The 20,000-nt window shown below is 40.7% G+C and overlaps 1 protein-coding gene across 1 annotated transcript in view; it reads left to right on the forward strand.

Annotated features, from left to right (window-relative positions):
- Positions 1-20,000, forward strand: part of sh3rf1 (SH3 domain containing ring finger 1) — a 92,813-nt gene that overhangs the window by 53,596 nt on the left and 19,217 nt on the right. Inside the window, exons 2-5 of the mRNA XM_029459482.1 lie at positions 2,989-3,264; positions 7,150-7,245; positions 14,817-15,125; positions 16,884-16,999. Of these exons, the coding sequence (XP_029315342.1) occupies positions 2,989-3,264; positions 7,150-7,245; positions 14,817-15,125; positions 16,884-16,999 (797 nt within the window). The remainder of the gene's footprint in view (positions 1-2,988; positions 3,265-7,149; positions 7,246-14,816; positions 15,126-16,883; positions 17,000-20,000) is intronic.

The raw sequence follows: 20,000 nt of genomic DNA on the forward strand, positions 1-20,000 counted from the left end.
TGAGGGAGCGCGTAAGTGAAGACGATACAACTTTTGTCTTGCTCATCGTCAAGCCAGGAGTCTTTAATGTGTTTGAGTTAATTGTTGTCACTATACTGCTGCAGTGGTCACAGTGGTACTAGTGATTACTGTAGAAATAGTGGTAGTAGTTGATAGTAGGATTAGTAGTTGTCACAGCAGCATTGTTTGTGTGTGCGTTTCTTTATATTGCATCACCACATATCTCACAGTCATGTAGTGGAGCCTTGGGCTGTTCTCTTCAGCGTAGCATCTGGGGAGAATCAGCCTGTAAGCAAGTATATAAAAAGAGATTGTGTGTCTGTAAGTTTGTGTGTATTGTAAACATCTTCTCTGGGAAGAAAGTAGTTTTTTCTTTTATGCATTCTTCAGTTTACACGCTGCTGTTTGTTTTCCTGGATCTTCTTTTAGATATATTCCCTTTTAATACCTGTCTCCTTCAAATACATGTTCAGTATATTAAGTGTGTGCTGAGCGCTGTCGTGTTTGTTTGTTTGGGTGTGTGTGTGTGTGTGTGTGGAGAATGTGAATATAGGTGTGATGTCAAATATCTGTGTCACTGGTTGTATAGAAATGTATATTTTGTGTCATTTAATAGCTTCTACTAGCTTGTCGATTTGGGCCTTTTATTTAAAAACATATCATCTCGCCACATCTAATATGATGAACTTTATCAGATTTAGTAGTCAGGCTAATGGCATTTATTGCGTGGTTAAAAAGCAGCAATTCTGATTCATCAACAGTGCTCAGATTGATTTTGTGATTGCAACTGAAGTGTCCATCTTCAGTTGCAATCACAAAATGAAGGTGACACTATGGCTGTCAGAAGCAATCACAAAACAAATATTTTCAAAGTGTGTTGCCTCTGGACAGCACGCACCAGAGAGAGACAGAGAGAGATTGATAAGATGACACTTCTCGTAATGGTGGATATAGCTATTGTAGCAAGAGTGAACAAATTCCCATATGATTGGATCAGTTTGGATGACTCATGCAGCTCCAGTCCGAGTGCACTCAGTCAAGCAGCTCGGCAGAGAGAAGAAACAGATGACAGACGTGCAGTGGAAGCAAGATGGCTGAATATTAATTATCTAATATCAATTTTGATGTTGAACACATCATCATAGATCTATCAGTTAAAAGTATAGTACCTTTATATGAGTAGCCCATAAGATAAAACATTTTTTAATTATTTGAGATTCATTTTTTATCATGTTTTTGCTTTGCAGAATTCTTTTTCCATAAAACTAAGAATATAATATGGCACTTCTTGTATGCAATTTAAGCAATAAAACATAGATTTTTCTAAAAGGGAAACCAATTAGTTGTTCATTTTAAGAGACCTTTGTTGACAGTTTCTGATCAGGAAGTTTACATCGAACAGTCAAGTGAAAATGGATCATTACTGCACTTGTTGTTAATGGAACTTTAATATGTGCAATGTCAACAAAGTGCAATGCCACATTTCGACCATTTCCAACACAAGCATGGCATCACGTAAAAAACATCACTTTCTGCAGGGTAAATGGGCCAGTGTGTGTGTCCGTCCTTGACATGTGATAAGTGAGACACCACAGACCTGATTTTGATGAAACTCCAGGGAGTAATGCATCACACCGCTCTGGCATTTTCAAAATTACTGTGCTTGGCCCAAGGTGGCAGCAGCAATTACCTGGCAAACATTTTAATAACCAGTCATATCTCACATACTGCTGGGGAATAAAATGGAACTTGGAGCACTTACCCAGCTAACCATGCTCTCCCAATTTGTCAGAGCCAACAGTTTGCAACATATTGGATTTTCCAATGTTTTGAGCTACTTCAAAATCAGTTTGCCCCCCAGGCTTCCTTTCTTCTTCAAATTAATTTGCTGATCACTGCAGGAGTCATTTCCTCAATTGTATCTACCTTCAAATATGAGGCACAACAAATGTAAAAGTGAAAAGAAAAGAGAACAATGGAAATAGACAAATTCAACATATTTTATATTGTTACATAACTGACTTGAAACTGATTTGTTCCAGACATGACGGCACAAAAGGCACACTTCCCAGCTCCTTAACAGGGAGAATATAATGAAACTGCAGTTCACTGTGAATTTAAGAAATGGGCAAATCCAAGGTTTGCAAGGTGTAGTTATCTGGCATCATTCTAACACAACGGCATCACTTCTTGACAGCAATGCTTTTAATCCTCTGCAGAGGCCACAAAATGCACTTCATTCTGCACTGTGCAAGACTTTAAAGTAAAAATACACATGTCACCTAACCTTTTATGTTAATCGCTACGTGGGAGTGCGCTACAGAAGAACCTCCTATTTGTTTCCTGGTGTAGGGTAAAATAGCTGGCAGATAATCTGCTCATCCGCTCTGCACAGAGATATACAAAGGTGTCTAAAAGAGCAGCATGTGAGCGCTGTAACCTTGTAGTTTCAAACCTTTTTGGTTTGTGTTATGAGCCCTACTCACACAGGTTATGGCAGATATGAGACTCACACAGGTTATGGTCTTAGTGCAGACATGAGAATGAATTTTTCCTGTCTTTATTTGAGAAATTTTAAGAGGCCTGTAGTGATACAAACTTGCGTAGTAAAAAGAACATTTTGAAAATACAGAAATTGTATTTTTTCTTCTTTTTTATCCTTTTTGAACATCCTCATGACCACTCACATTTATCTTGGGAGCCTTTGGGGGGTCCCAAACCCCAAGTTTGGAACCATTGCACTTACCAGAGAACGCCAGTAGCTCTTCATCATCTTCACACAGACCAAACCTCAGGATTAAAGACAACACTTGTAGGATTTTAGATGGATCAGATAGATCAAAGTCACCATCAGACAAGAGAACGTTGCAAAAATAGAACATTATGTTGCTCCTCCCCATTGTGAGAAACATGCGGAAATATTTGCTGCTTTTATTTTGTCACATGTGAGTCCTTAGTTGTACAGTAAGTGAATGTTTTTGTTTTTAGAGTATCCCAGCGCTGCCTTGCGGTAAAGCCCTCTACTCCTACGAAGGAAAAGAACCAGGCGATCTCCAATTTTCCAAGGGTGACATCATCATCCTGCGACGCAAGGTGGATGACAACTGGTACCACGGCGAGCTCAACGGTTGCCATGGTTTCTTGCCCGCTAGTTACATCCAATTGCTGCGTCCCCTGAGCCAAACTCCACCCCAGGGCAAAGCACTGTACGACTTTGAGGTCAAAGATAAAGACCAGGATAAAGACTGTCTGGCCTTCAGCAAGGTAACACACCCACACACACACACACACACGCACACACACACGTACAGACACATGCCTTACACGCACACTCTCCACAGGTCATTGTTTTTATATCAGACACAGAACAAATATAACTAGAAGGGCACTTGAAGAGAGCAGACCTCTGCCGCCTAAGCCGTTTCCATAAGTGAAATATAATGAGTGTATTCGCCCTGTGATCCAGGTCTGCACCAAAATTGAATTGGTTCTTCCTTGGCCCAAGTTTCATGAAAAATCGAGCCAACACTTTTTCTGTTATCCTGCTGACGAACAAACTGAACTGGAGGTAATAATGTATAATATGGAAGAATCCGTGGAGAGAGATTAGAGGGATGGTTGAATTTACAGAGGCATAAATACTGTAGTAGAAGACACACTTATATGTGGTGTTAAAGCAAGGTGGTTCTTTGTAGGACACTAATAATTTATCACTGCTGACTCTACTTTTCAGATTGGCTCTCAGAATCAAAACCAGAGCAACTTCAAACTGGGTAAAAGGTGTCTTCCCAAAGGAATGCAGTTTCCATTTATACTCCATATTTTGCGTGTACTAGTAATTTAGTCTGAGTCTTAATCCTGTGTCAGCTGTCCTTTCTATCATATTTAGTCAAGCTCATCCTGTTTTAGTTTACTAAAAGTCTGGGCATTTTAGTTTTAGCTTAGTCGAAGAAAGCCGTAAATATGTTTTTTAGATTTAGACAATGAAAGCTGTTTGCATTTTAGTCTTTTTTACTCATCGGATGATGTCTTGTTTCTTTCTCCCAAGCCCTGTGGTTTTTATCATTCACTTTAACTTGAGTAAGTCACTCCGAGTCCTCCTGACTGTGCTCATTGTGTGCTGACTGTTTTGCTGATGTGGCGCTCGCAGCACATGAAATGGAACTGCTGCATTGGGGGGGGGGGAAACAGTCTTTAATATTTTGACTCTTGACATTGAAAATAAAGAGAGATTTTGTGGTTATATTCACAGTTTGTATTTAATGCGACCGCCAACTTGTCGTCTCGCCTTAGTCATGAAAAAACAAAGGTTGTTGCAGAAATAAGTTCTAATCTTTAATAACAGTCATTTGTGTGTATTTGTGACACACGGTGGAGATGTACGTGTTGCATGAACATCAGCTTGGCCAGACAGTCCTGTGTTCAGCTGAAATACTGAACAGGCTTGTTGTTGTCACAGAGACGCGAACATTTCTTGACATGAAACGAGTTGGTAATTGCTTTACTGTGCCTTTGTTTGAACAATGTGCGCTGCTTTTGATTTTAAAACTGAACTTGAAACCATGTTTATTGGTAAAATGTTTAAAAGCTCTGTAAGTCAGTGGGTCTGATATGAGGCTGGAGATAACACACAGTAGCAGCTGCTGCCTGCGAATGTTTTGCGATCACTGTCAGTCTAATCTGACCATCTGAAGACATTTTTAAAACTCACACTAATGTTTTTGGAATGAAATTACTGGCAACTGATATTTTGTGCTCGTTTTCAAATTCTTCAATTTTTTGCCAAGAAGTTGAAAGAAAAGATACAGATACATGTTTGTTTAGTTGTTTTTAGATAAGTCCATAACACAGCAATTAAACCAGCATGAAACTAACAAGCTCTTTGCTGTACATCATGGACATCATCATATTGTGATTATTATTGTGTAATACATTGTGTCGGCCTATACGCTTAGCTGCTGATGCTGTGTGTTTTATGTGTTTTAAGTGATGTGATGGTCCATCTGATACCAAAGTAATAATAATAAATATATTTTCACTAGCTATAGGAGCCGCCATCTAGATGTCTTCAAGGGTCGTCTCGGTTCTTAGTGAGACCGCAACCCAGAACTCAAGTTGTTATATTTAACTATATTTAGTGTAATTGTGTATTTTAGGGTCTTGTAGGGTTTTGGGTCTCAGCTCTGTTTGTCAATATGTCTGATAATGATCTGATCTGAGCGAAGTGAAGTACGTCATCATCACCCCAGGAGATGTGAAGTGTGAAGAAAGATGGCATATACTGTATGTCTGCTCTGTCTGACCAAGGCTGAGGGTTTTAGATCTGTTAAAGTTGATGGCATTTAGGAGTTGGGCTAATTATCCTCATGTCTGACTGTCTTCAGGTCCCTTCTGCATTGGGCCTCTTTCTGTATTTAAAAATGGATTTATACAAGTTGCATTTGGGGAGGGTATTCTATGGATCATTTCAGAGTGGATCCAAAAGCATCCCCATTTGTCAAAGTATCACTAAAAATATACTTTTAAAGCGATGGACAATATGAGTGAAGACACTTGGGCGAGTTCACTAAAGGATCGTGCGGATTTTCTGCTAAACCTGCACAAATAAGTCAAAAAGAAACAAAGCACAAAGGGTGAAATGCAACTCTAACTGCTCGTCTCAGTGCTCCTGTGCTTTATGCATGTATTTAAATGAGCTCATATGTATAGACCTACATTTGACACAAAATATTACAAAAACAGTCCAACTCACAAAGATCAGCACCAATGGCCACATGCTTACAGTGAAATGATTAGCGTCTTCATCGAGCTGCTTGTGACTAAATCCCATTTATTAGAGGTGTCACGCCCAGACCCTCCGCCCCTCCTCGACCAGGACCTGCAGCTCACGGTCTGGAAATGTCATTTTTCTTTTTCTCTCAGCCGTTGTTCTGCCTACTGTTCTTGGTGCAAAGGCAATATTTATACTTTACCATGTGGATAATTGCAATCAGGCGACAAAAAGGACCGCTAATATCATTAGTGCAATCTCTTTTGTGAAGCAGACCTTGCGTCGGGGCAGTTAGCGGTTGCAGGGGATGCTTTCAGCGGCTGCAATGAATTCTTTGTGAATTCGCCTGTCAGTCCATCAGAAGTGTGTATTCAGGTTGGGTTTGGTGTAAACAGTCATTTGTATTCCCTGAATGTTTCTGTTCCTCATAGCTTATCATTTTGTTCCTGCTGTTACACAGACTCATTTGCGTGAGGACTGGAAGTCTCTGCAGTGTAATTGGGTGTCCGTGGAGAGAGAAAGATTATTAAGTGTACAGTAGACTTCACTGTAGGTGTTTCAGGACTGATCACAGTAATGGAAAACATGTCATACAGTAGATACCTCGTCTCAAACACACTGCGCTCTACATCCGGATTAACGGGTACTGACATTCAAAGTTCACATCATTTTGGGATTTTGGGATCATGATTGAAGATTACACAGAGCCATACCCTCACGCAGAGACATGTGCCCCAGTGTTTGTGATATTGTGTTTTCATGTGAGAGGTAATTACTCAGTATGATTAATACGCAACAATCATTTGCCAGCATTATCACTGCCGTCCCTAATGGTCTAACCATGACCTTAATGTGTGCGTGTGTGTGTGTGTGTGTGTGTGTGTGTGTGTGTGTGTGTGTGTGTGTGTGTGTGTGTGTGTGTGTGTATGGTGAATGAGGAACATCATATTCCTATGTGTGTGTGTGTGTGCCTATCAATCTAAAAATGTATGTATGCACGATTAGTCAATGAGTTACAACATGCAATGGGGCTACAACATTTTAAACAGTTGGCATCCTTCCTGAGTTGAGCAATCCAACAGAAGGACATACAAATGATGAGGAAAGTAAGGATTGTAAGGATGCAATAGATAATTCCAGAAGAGATCTATAGATCCAGGTACAAACATCCACTCGCAAAGCGTTTGAGATGCTTTGCTTTGGCCAGTTTCTGATCAACAGCTTGTGTTTTTATTACTTTCTCTAATCATCCTTTACTTTGTTGTTTTTTTTATCTTTTTAAATCACACAATGAGACAAACATATCAAAATAGCTATTATTTGGACACATGTGGCGTACCTACAATGTGTGTAGTCTCACTCATTTCCTCTCTCTCCAGGATGAGGTACTGACAGTAATCAGGCGAGTGGACGAGAACTGGGCAGAAGGCATGCTGGGAGACAAGATTGGCATCTTCCCCATTCTCTATGTGGAGGTAAACCCACAGACATTGCACAGAAACACACACATCACATTATTACACACATAGCTGTAAAAGCAACAGCGCAACACCTGCATTACAGTATTTTCATGCTTTTGAGTCACTTTTTTTGAGTGAGAGTATTTCCTGTCTACTTTGACACGAAACAATGTTAATGTTTTGTTTCTATGGGTGGAAACATTCCCAGTACTTTGATGATATCCATGAAAATGTGAAACAAATTGGAATATCAGGGCTGTTTGGCTTTATTCAAGAGAATCTGCTATAAATGAATGAAAAAAGTATGTGAAAGAATCAATGAATGGTTTTATATGTATACTTGAACTAAATGATGTTCTGTTGTTCCCAAAAGTACTCCTTGTGCCGCTGTAATTCATAACTTTTGCCTCGATACATGGTGAAAATATAGCTGTTGGCTAAACTCACCGGCAGTGGCAACCTGTGATCGCATCATGTTAGATGGTAACGGTGTGTTCAAGTCCCTTCAGTGTCAGCAGAAGGACACACATTTAATGTAAAACATTGTAATTGCACTCAAAAAGCATGTCGTTTGTTCATCATGCTCCTTCAAACACGGTGCTTGCATGTTAATCTTCATTGAGGTTCCACATCATGTTTCCGTGTCAGGATGTGATATTATGGCGTTTATGTTTGACCACTTTACACAACCAAAATATTCAAATTGCTTCAGGAATATAAATTGCGTTATCAATGCTTTTTGAAACCCAGAAGAGGTGGAATTCTTTTTTTAAGGGATTTCCTCTCAGTAAAAGGATAAAAAAAAACCCGACACCCGAAACATTTTACCGTCTTTCATAGTGCCAAGCCTGTCAAGAGTGAAATATAGTTTACTTTTAATCCCTGTGCAACTGGGAAAAAAACCATGCACAATTTGCTCTGCATCACATTTAAGGCTTTTAAGCCGTAGTAAAAAAGAAGTTGGTAGAAACTGGAAGGATGTGTTTCCTTCTTTCTTGCTGTTGTTAAACCGTCTCTTCTCTTTCCATCACCACACATTTGTGAACACGCTAATTCTCTCGTGTCCCTGTCGGAAACAAATTATGAAACCTTCAAAAGCGGGAAGGACTGCTTGTCAAGACAATAACACTCTCACAAAGTCCAGATCCAGTGCACATATGTAGTGAATCTTATATTCACAGAAAATAATTTACGTAGAGATTAAAGAGAGGGACTAATGGGATGACTCCTCCTTCACGCTACAAGCATTATTTTGCTTTTGATATCCACATCCCTACAAATACTCGTAGAAAATCACTGTTCTGCTCTTCTATCAAGCTTTTCTGTTCTGTTTCCTTCCTTTGATAATGCTGCCTTCTCAATACACACTCTTTCCCTCTCTGGGGTTGCAGCATGCACGGGCTTGGACTCTTGGCTACCCAATCATGTCCCTGAAATTTGACCAAACGGCTCTCTTAGGCGATGACAATTAAGGCGTAGTAGGCCGAGAGAAGCGGGGACAAACACACACAGACACACAGGGGCTGCTATTAGATAGAGATGCTTCAATAATTTAGAGCTCTCCATCACTCTGACACAGCGGGGGTAAAGGTGCACGTCGAGTGTGCGCGTGTCTGTGTGTGTCTGTGTGTCTGTGTGTCTGTGTCTGCAATGGTAGCTTAATGAGGGGGCGCCCAGCTGTACTTGTGCTGCTCTGTGTATGTGTTGTGTGTGACTTGCTGGATATGAAGTACATCCTCTAGCTGTTGACTTGAATGCAGACTGCTTGTGTTAGTATTTGGCAGATGACAGGGATGCCACCGAAATAGATTACAAACAATTAATCCAAATAGCATGGAAGTGTAAAGTTATTGGCAATCACTGCATTTGTAGCGGGTGCTACACTGTCTCCGTAGCGTACAGTACCAAACATAGTGGCAGGTTAAAAAGAATGCAACAGGGAATGTTATTTGGTGCGAGTGGCTTAAGGTAGAAGTGGAAAAGGATAAAAATACAAACCAAGAAGTTCAGCTTGAGTAATACAAATGTGACTTTAGCCAAAAACCTGTATAGCAGTCTGTAACATTATTAGGAAGATTTTACTGTTCTGAAAAGTTATTACGGTGTCATCACTTTACCCTGTGGGATACATACATTAACATTAATAAGTAATCTTCCACAGAAGTGCATTCACACTGCTGGTGTCAGTCTGAACACCTTAGTTTAAGCTCTGCTATTAGAACCTTGAAAGAACACACGAAGCTTGCGGTACAGACACAATACTTTTTACAAAAACAGTAATATAAGTACAGAGTCATTGATTCAAATTTGTAAGAGTGAATATTGCACATGGCAGTGATAATTGACCTACACTTGAGACCCAACTGAGGTAGTAGGAGTTTTGCATCAGAATGTCTTTTCTGGTAGAACAAATAATGAAACTGTCAGTAATACAATTGCAGTAGCTAATCGCAAAGAAATGAGGTATTGAATGTGAGTTTAGTTAGATGTTGGCAGTTGTAGGAGGATGTCATGCTTGGAGTTGGTTCTGGGGTTGTGGGTGTATTTGTATCTTGAGGAGGAACAGGTTTTGGTGGTTTGTTGAGTTCATAAGCACCTGGAGTAGATTTATGTTTTTATAAATATACTATACCAGACTTGACTTGACTTTGGGTGGGTGTGCTGAGTGGGTTGGATTGTGTTGTGTAAGTATAGGTGGATGTGATGTCAGCGTAGATGAGTTTGACTTGAGTGTGGACGGGTTGATTCAGGCAGATGGGAGAACAGGTGAACAGGTTTCTCATGAATGTGGGTCAACCAGTACATCCCATGTCAAGGACACCTCTGTCTTTTTCTCTTTCTCTTTCACTTTATGTATCGACCTGTCTCTGCAGCAGGAGAGAGTTGGCACACACCTGCCACTGGGTGTGTGTGTGCATGACCATGCATGTATCTTGCTGGCTTACCCTTTTCGCAGTGCAGATAACAGCTCATCAGCTCCAGTCCTCTGTATTACCTGGAGGGAGCACCCACCCTCCAAAAGACACAAAGTACTGAGAGTACTGTAAACTCAACACATAATAGATGACCTTGGAGATTTAATTCTGGCAAAATCACAAAGTGAAGAATTGTCTCAACATCTCTCTCTGACACACGCTCGCACTCACACACACAAAATACACACACACACACACACACACACACACACACACACACCCACCCTTATCTTCTTTTCTGCAGCATGACCAGGCAATATAGCAGTGGTAGTTAAAGAGAAACTGTCAAAGCAGTCATTGGTGTGTGCGTGTGTGTGTGTGTGTATGTGACTGGCCGCTGCTGTATGTATGGAGAAACAAACTTGAATGTATGGGTGAAAGTTACTCGACGTGTGTGTGTGTGTGTGTGTGTGTGTGTGTGTCCGTCCTCTCGTCTGCCTCATGAGAGCAAACTGAGTTGTATCTGCAGCATCAATCCATCATGCTTATTAGCATATGATTTGGCATTGATTAGCATATCTATTAATATGGAAATGAAACATCACCAACACTGAGCCTAGACCAGGTCGGTCTTGGACTCTCTCTCTCTCTCTCTCTCTCTCACTCACACACACACACACAGAAGAAATGCTCGACTTTGTCTCCAGGGTTTGTTCAGGAGCTTGAGGTTACGCTAAGCAGACATGATTGCGATGTAAATTTGTGAGGACTGAAGCTGAAGATCTGTTAATGTGTCACTTTATGTGTCACTTGTCATAAAGGCCTGTGTGTAATTGATGTCACCGTGATGTCACCCATTGGTTTTTGGACATTTTTGTGGGGAGCAGCATTTTGGCGGTCGCCATCTTGGTTTTTTGGAACCAGTAGTGACACAATGGGTCACAGTAGGCAACCACACCCTAAAGCATGTCCTGCTTTATAGTTTATTTTCGCTGTATTGAAGAACACTTGAAACTAGTGATTGAGACCTAAACTTGTCAGGACAATTTTTTACTGACGTAAGAAATCAAGTGAGAAGTATAGGGTCATTTTCTCAGACTTGTATACACATAGGCTTCTTTTTGCAACCAGTGGAGTAACACCTTTAACATAGTAACTCTTTATATCTAGTGTGCAGATAGCATGTATGTAACACTTACCAAACCTCATTAAGAAATGTTTAGCATGTCAATGTTTTTTATTGAGTACAATCTCACCTACATAACCAGTGTTCATGTGAGTGTGTCTACGTGCCCTCAGCCGAGCCTGAGATATACAACATGGATGAACATGAGCTCATAAAAGAAAGAAATATCTTGAAAACCACACCATGGTACTGTTGAATGAGGCAGGCTCAGATGCAGAGACGGACACAGGCTCGGAGTGGGTTAGAAAAGGAGTCTTTACTTTTAGAGCAAACAGGTGGCAGGACAAAACTCAAAATACCTCCAGACAACTAACAGGTAAAGTCTGGGCAAAAACAGGATCAACAGAGGATATACGAAAAGCAGGCAGTAAAAGGATCTTAAGAGCTAAAGAGCAAAAAGGCAGTCAACTTAGGAACTCGAGATAAGGGCACAAAAACGGACACTTCAAGGGACGGATCAAAAACTCACAAACTTGGGCTCTGCGCTTTATCACCAATCCTGTTCGTGATTTTCATGGACAGTATATCGAGGCGTAGTCGTGGAGGAGAGGGGTTGCAGTTCGGTGACCTGAGGATCTCATCGCTGCTCTTTGCAGATGATGTGGTCCTTATGGCATCATCGGTCTGTGACCTTCAACAGTCACTGGATCGGTTCGCAGCCGAGTGTGAAGCGGTTGGGAAGAGGATCAGCACCTCCAAATCTGAGGCCATGGCTCTCAGCAGGAAACCGGTGGATTGCCTACTCCGGGTAGGGAATGAGCCATTACCCCAAGTGAAGGAGTTCAAGTACCTCAGGGTCTTGTTTGCGAGTGAGGGGACAATGGAGCGAGAGATTGGCCGGAGAATCGGAGCAGCGGGGGCGGTATTACAGTCACTTTACCGCACCGTTGTGACGAAAAGAGAGCTGAGCCAGAAGGCAAAGCTCTCAATCTACCGGTCGATCTTCGTTCCTACCCTCACCTATGGTCATGAAGGCTGGGACAAAACGGACACTTCAAGGGACGGATCAAAAACTCACAAACTTGGGCTCCGGCAACAATTCAAGACTCAGCAATGAACAGAAGAAAACAGGCAGCTTATAAAGGCTAGCAAACAAGGAACAGGTGCAACCAATGAAACAATAAAGACAAGCACATGACACACAGAAATGAATGGTGGCGACCCCACATGGTCCAAAGAGGAACTGCAGTCCAAAAACCCTGACAGCAGGTAGTTTGGGAACATTGAGAAGCAGTGTGAGTGTTGGAGTGAGCTGAATTAATGAACTCCAGCCTGCATGCGTCTGTGCCTACCTAAACTACTGCAAAGCTCCATAATTGTCAAAACACATAGTTTCTCCATTTAGAACCAAGACACGCTCACAGCCACAGGGCAAAAAACACTTGGCATAATGTCATGTGATAGCAATATATGGGATTTTTTAGCATTTGTTAAAGATTTTTAACATGCTGCTTACCTAATGTGTACGGAACAGCCATCCTCACCTTTCCACAACTTTTTTTCATGCCACTCTGATTAACAAGTGTCAGCTCTAGCTAGCTAATGTGACACGTTACAGCCAGTAGTAGCAGTTATAAACTGACCTGCACTACACTAGTAATACCTTTCTTGTTGCAGGTGGACAGAATTTAGCTGATCCCTTCAGCGTCACAGTCCACAAATGAGCAGCACAGATTAAAGGAGCAGTTCACCCCAAAATCAAAACTACATATTTGTCCTCTTACCTGTAGTGCCGGCCGTATAGATTCTCTCGATTATAATGTAGCTATATGGCACTTGGCTTGTGTAGATCAAAGCGCAAATAAAATGCATTTGAACTCAACTCAACAGCAATGTCTCTTTGCAGAAATCTTGACCCGGTTACTCACCCCCTGACCTTTTTGTGAGCAGTTTCATGTAGGAACCACATCCGCCAAACGTATCACCGCACAGAAGGAAGAGTGCGTCTGCTCATGGTCGAGAGGCATGTGGTTGTGACGGCACTAGAGGTCAACATTGATGGCGTCCTCCTCTGAGCTGCAACGTTAGCTAACTCACTTGAGTATATTCACGCTTCCTTCTGCGTGGTGATACGGTTATCGGGTGTAGTTTGGTGGAAAAAGAATAGTTCCTTCGTCAAGGTCTGTGGATGATCTTGATGAACCCAGTCATGATTTATGGAAAGAGACATTGATGCTGAGTTTTTCAAATGTACTTTTTGGCACTTTGAGCCCCACAAGCCGAGCTCCATATAGCTCCAGTATATTGACTGAAGGCAGACATCTCTACGGCCGATACCTCCAGCATTCAGCAACTCACATCAAAACTATCAACATTGATAAATAGCCCTACAGGTGTCTCTTTAAAAACACAGGTCCCCTCTCCTCTCAATTTAAATTCAATATGCCAGACACAGCACACATTTCAGATGATGGTGCTAATAGGCGCTGACAAACTTTGCATTGAATAGTTATTATAATCCAAACACATGCAGTGACAGATGGAGCTACGGTACCTTAAACCAGGTGTTTATCCCTCAGCAGTTTCTGACAACAACAAAAAAAATCCACACCATTATTAGAATCCAGAGCTGTGACCAGACCATTCAATTATGTTCTCTGTGCTCAAAGGAATGTTTACCTTTTACATTCATTGGCTAATACTAAAGGTCACTGCAATCACCCAGTCCTGACATGCAATTACAACTATAGAGGATAAAAACACAATAAAGACAAATAGCTGGTTTGCATTGTGGTCCTCATTAGAAAACAGTAAGATGACAGATTGTTATTGCTTTTGTGGGATGTGAAGCGTTTTGCACAACACATCATCATGTTACTTTCTCTGTCAGGTCTCAGTCATGCAGTTTTGAATTGTGCATCATTGCGTGTGTGTACGTGTGTGTGTGTGTGTGTGTGTGTGTGTGTGTGTGTGTGTGTGTGTGTGTGTGTGTGTGTGTGTGTGTGTCAAGGATGTTTTGGATTAATTTAATTGTGAAATTAGGGATTTGGCATACAATTGAGTTGAGTTTGACGATGTTAATTACTTACATCTTTAAACTCTTACAGAAACAAAACAACATGGAGAACCATCAAGCTCCACTCTTCATTTGAATTCTTTAATAGCTTGAATAAATAACTGATCTGTAGCAGATTTTCCACGAGAATGAAGTGAGGAGAAAAAGAACAATCCTGGCAAGCCAAAGGGATGCTCACGTTTGGGTCATGTTATGTGTGGGAGTATGTGTGTATTATTTGACAAAGACAGACAGTGAGAGTGTGTGTTACACAAAGGGAGTCTCACTGGGCCAGCTGTTGTAAGTGATGATTGTTATGCTGCTGGTTTTTGAAAAGCTGCCAACTAGAATATGTGAGGAAAGGCCACACAAACACACTTGTTATGGATGTGAACCACTGAAGACTGAAATCTAACACCTAAACTGTTCCTCTCTTGTCCTCCCCTCTCCTTCATCTGTCAACCACCTGCTTTTCCTCCTCTCCTCTCAGTTAAATGAAACAGCCAAGCAGTTGATGGAGATCGACAAGCCCACGCCAACTAACGTTCCCGGTCCGAGCACCGAGCCAGCACCGTTGGGCCCCTGCTCTCCTGGTCCATCCCCCAGAGCATCCCCGTCCAATGGAAACGGCTCTGGCCATCGGAGAGGTGAAGGGAAGAAAAACGCCAAGAAGAGGCATTCGTTCTCGGCGCTGTCTGTCAACCAGAGGGCCGCCCAACTCCACAACAGACACAGCATGGAGATCTCCCATCCGGTCCTCATCAGCTCCTCTGACCCCAGAGCTGCTGCACGCATCCAGGTACACACACACAAACACACACATACACAATGTAATTAGTGTAATATGTAGCAGTGGTGGTCATCACATCCTTTACTAAAAGTAAAGAGTAAAAAAAGATACTTCAGTGTAAAAGGTTCTGCCTCCAAACTTTTACTTAAGTCTTAATATGTACTTCATCTCAAGAGAAATTCCCAAATGCACAAAGGTTATTAATTATTTCTGCTTACTTTCTGTTTGAATGAACGTACACATGTGAGTCTAGTTTCTCACACATGAATACCATCAAAACGAGAAATCAATCCGATCTGACAAATGATCCCCTTCATCTATGTCTGCGGAGAGCTCTGACCACATACAAACCAAACTTTGTCGTTTCTCACACTGAAAGGTTTTTGATGTTGAATAAATGCCAGCAGATGCAGTTTTAAAACAGGTAAATACTGCACAAATTTAAACAAAGACAGACAATGAGTCTAAATTAATATGTAATTAAATGTCAATTCGTTTTTATTTAAATAACCTGCTGACATTCTAAGTTAATGAGTTACAGTGTTTGATTATTAGAAAAAAATAATTGTATTAATATGCAAATTAGCCCATTTATATGTTCCGTCTGTTGTTAAGTTGTTAAACACAGAAATACTTATAACCCGGCTGTTTGAGCACAGGAGATTTAGGAGAGTCTAATTGAATACAAAAAGATGTTAAATGCAACATTGTGTTTATTAAACAACAACCTACTTCTAAGATTAAAAAGGTGCTTTGTTTTCACATTTAAATTCAGGTCAGACACAGGAAGTGTAAATGTCTGGCCCTTCTGTAAAAGTTATTAAATAGACCTGCAGTACATACTTTGTCGCTCCTTTGTAATTGATTATTGTTTCTAAGATGACTTTGGTTAGTAGAGATAGAGCTGATTTTATTTACTTTATTTAATTTAATGTTTGGTTGTCGAATCTCTAACATCGAATCACATTTTGTAAATTGTTCATGTTTTGTGTGTAAAATCTGAATCTGAAAAGCATATATTGAAAAAAAACTACTTTCAATCTGTACTTTAATGTAGCACATGAATAAACACACTTAATTACTTTCCTCTCCTTGTATGCATATAGTATTAGAATGTAATTGGGTTTACATTAACCTAATAATCTAGGGTCATAAATGCTGTGATGTTGATATCGCATGTTGGCACATTTGGATCAAACTATTTCAATGCTGTTGTTTTTTATTTGAAGTGAACAAACAGTGAATATTTAAACAGGTAAGCAGTTACAGTGTCTTGGTAAAAAATCTATTGCTATCACTCATTATCGCGCCAATATTGGATTTTTGAGGCAAATGCCAACATCAATATTTTAGAGTCTAAAAACGGGAACGTAACGGTGTCACTGGTCGTGCCTGGATACAGATAAACAGTATCTGCAATAAACTTTATATCAGCCAATATATCAGCCTAGCTTTTTCTTGGTTGGACTCTATCATATGCTTTATATATGCAGTACACATGCACATACATTTCACAAGCCGGAGTTGAATTGGGTTACTCCTCTCCACTAGAGATTGTAATAGCTTATTCCCCAATCACCTACACTGTGACTAACATCATTCCTCTTTTTGATAGCAGGAGACAGGAGACATATTGCTTATACATTTATTGCCTCTGGTTGTATTCACACATGGGTTAAATGTGTTTTTGAATAATACCCAGGACGCATGCTGAAAAGCTGGAAATGCTGAAAACCACCTGATTTGTGTCTTTATGTGTGTCTGTAGGATGCATCTCACCCGGGTCCCTCTCCCTCCTCGGTCGGGGTACTGGTGCCTCCCAAAGTGGCATCCATAACCTCTGAGTTGCTGGCCCACGCTAAGGTGCAGCTGCCACTCAACATGTGAGTACACCTCAGGGTGCTGTCAGCTCAACCACCTGTGAGCCCTCCCTTCCTTCCATGCCCCCGTTTAGTTTTCCAACAGAGTGGATATGTGTCTGAGATCCAAGCATGATATCCGAACCCGCCTCCTGGCAACGTTAAAAATATTTCCTCTTTTGCGCCCAGAGTTGTTGGCCATGTTCCACCACCTCTGCAACCACATTTACTCCTCCACTGGTCAACGATCAAATCCCCCTCAGAGAGGAAAAATACAGTCACACACCGTTCCCTCAGTTGTGTTGGTGCTTACATCAGTGTTTCATAACAAGGCTTTCAACAGCAGAGTCATCGCTTACACGGTGCATTTTATTTTACAGCCTGTGATGTGCTTTCATGAAGAAGAGCATTGGGAAAGAACATATTGTTATTACTATTATAACAAATGCAGTGCTGGATATATATTTAGTTAAACGCATGTGCAGCTTTCATGCTATAATGCTTTCATGTTTCAGCTTTTAAGAAAGATTTCAGATTTAGGAGATTTATTTGCTTTATTTGATAGCGGACAGTTGTGAGGAAGTGAGGGGAGAGAGAAAGAGAGAGAGTACGATGGCATATTAGGCACATTGTATGTAAAAAACAAATTATTGAGCAAGGAGAGGGGGGGTAATATACAAAAAGAAAATGTACAAGAGAAAAAAACAAGAACATTTGAGTTTTTTTTGTCAAGGAACCACATCCCTTTACCATCATGCTCATCACACTGCGGTCAAGCCAGTCGTCACTCGCATCCCTATGGTCAAATCAGCCGACGCTACAACTGTAATGTATTTATATACTGAAGAATACATGTATGAATACGTCCTTCTTACAAAACAATAGGGTATATAAAAAATACATATACAGTATGGACATAAGATTAATTGGATTATATTCACAGGAAGTATAAAATGTGTTACCTTATAAGTAAATAAAAGAATACCACTGAATTGTGAGGGAAATAACTTTGTTCTTTGATTTTTGGGTTGCTAGAAAAGTTAATAATATGTCATTCCTGACAATAACTGATACATTTGAGTTGTGGACATCTGTGACTACATACAGACACACAATGTGTTCTTTTATGTAAAGTTACGACTTTAATCTTTATAATTCCCCTCAGCTTCGTAATTTTTGATATTGTCTTAACCTACAATAGCCCTAATACACCATCGTAAGAGAGAGATGAGGATGACATGCAACACACTTGTGGATGTTGTGATTTCATGATCGATTTCTAAATGTATCTGTCAAAAGTCGCCAAAACATACAGACAATATATACAAATATTACAATAGATGAGTAGTATGAGTATGAGTACTCAAGACAAACAAAGAAGGCTTACATAGGCAGCAGTTGGAAGTTTTGCCATTGACTTAAATTACTTCATAGGTTGATCATTCCGTGAATGGATTAAGAGCGAAAACCCCCTGACAGACACACAAACACAATTAAATTCTTGTGGAAATCTAACCTCACTAGTCACATCCAGATGGCTGGTGAGGCGCCAACGCTGAGCGAGGCTGTTCTATGATTTACCTCGTAATTAATCTACCAGGTAACTGCCAGAAAGATATGGGTATCTTCAAGGTGAGTGTGTGTTTGCGTCCTTGTGCTTCTATCTGTGTCCTGACCAATTTGAGTTTTAGACCTTGAGTAAGGGCATTTTGGGATATTTTTGGAAAGTGTGGACATTTGGTCAGTAACCACTTCTTCCAGGTGAGAATTAGCTTTATGGGCCAGTTAGGGTCCTCACAAGTACAGAAGTACAAATGTGTGTGTGTGCTGTTTACTATTAACTGGTGTCTTGCCTGCAGGATGTGAGTCAATCAGCCACATTGTCAGCCTTAATAAAATCACCTTCCAAGTAGCGCTTGGTACACACACACACACATTCACACACATACACACACACATACACACACACACACACACACACACACACACACACACACACACACACACACACACACACACACACACAAACACACACACACACACACACACACACACGGGGGCGGAGTAGGGTTGTTCCACTGATGAGGTCGGACGTTTCCATCTTGACCTGGCAACTATTCCTGTTGCCATGCGGAGATGGGAGACGGTCCCCTCATCTGTTACTATGGCAACGAGGAGTCAGCGCATATAGGGCTTGTTTACTCTGTGGTCTTATTGTTTTTTTTGTCATGAATCGGACACTAACATACTACGAACGTCTCCCAGCGTCAGGACTAGAAACTTATTTATATGTTAAACGCAGATGCAAAACACAATATTCAGTCACATGTAGTGAGATGCTAAGTTCTGCATTCATCAGCGTACCTGTTAGTGGGCAGGTAAACATGGACTCATTGATTACCCATTCACAGGATAGCATACCAATGGGGAAGGAAAAATTGTTCAGTCAGCCTCTGGGGGTCGCATTATGAATTTATCATGGTAAATTGGTCGAGATATGAATAATCATTGTACGTAGTTATAATAGGAACATATTCTTGCTCATAAAAAGCAGGTAATTACTATAAAGGAGAGTGTGTTCCTTGTTTATGTGTCAGCATTGTGGTTGTCTACCAGAAGCTGCCATGAATTTACTTTTTATACAGTTTTTAAGCCACATTTTCTTTTTATGAAGGATTTTAGTCATCAGATTTCTGGATCTTAACTTAGTCGAACAGCATCGGAGATTTTACGTGAGACTACTGTGTTTTCACCTGGTCCATTTGTTTTGGAGAGAAGTAGACCTCTGTAGATCATTTGGGAGAAGCTGACTGCGATGATCCCACACCACCAAACTGTCTTTTGTTCTTGTTTTGATTGAGCGACCTTTAGTGGCAAACAATTACATATTGTGTGTTTAACTGTTATCAGCAGTAAAGCTCACTGTGCATAAGTGCATTCAGTTAAGTTGTTGAGAGCTTTTAAGAAGAAAGGTTTATTGGTCTACTGTTTCAGAAAACAATCGTGATTACTAAAATCAGCTCGT

The sequence above is a fragment of the Cottoperca gobio genome, chromosome 21 (genome assembly GCF_900634415.1).
Source record: "Cottoperca gobio chromosome 21, fCotGob3.1, whole genome shotgun sequence".
In the NCBI taxonomy this organism is placed as follows: domain Eukaryota; kingdom Metazoa; phylum Chordata; class Actinopteri; order Perciformes; family Bovichtidae; genus Cottoperca; species Cottoperca gobio.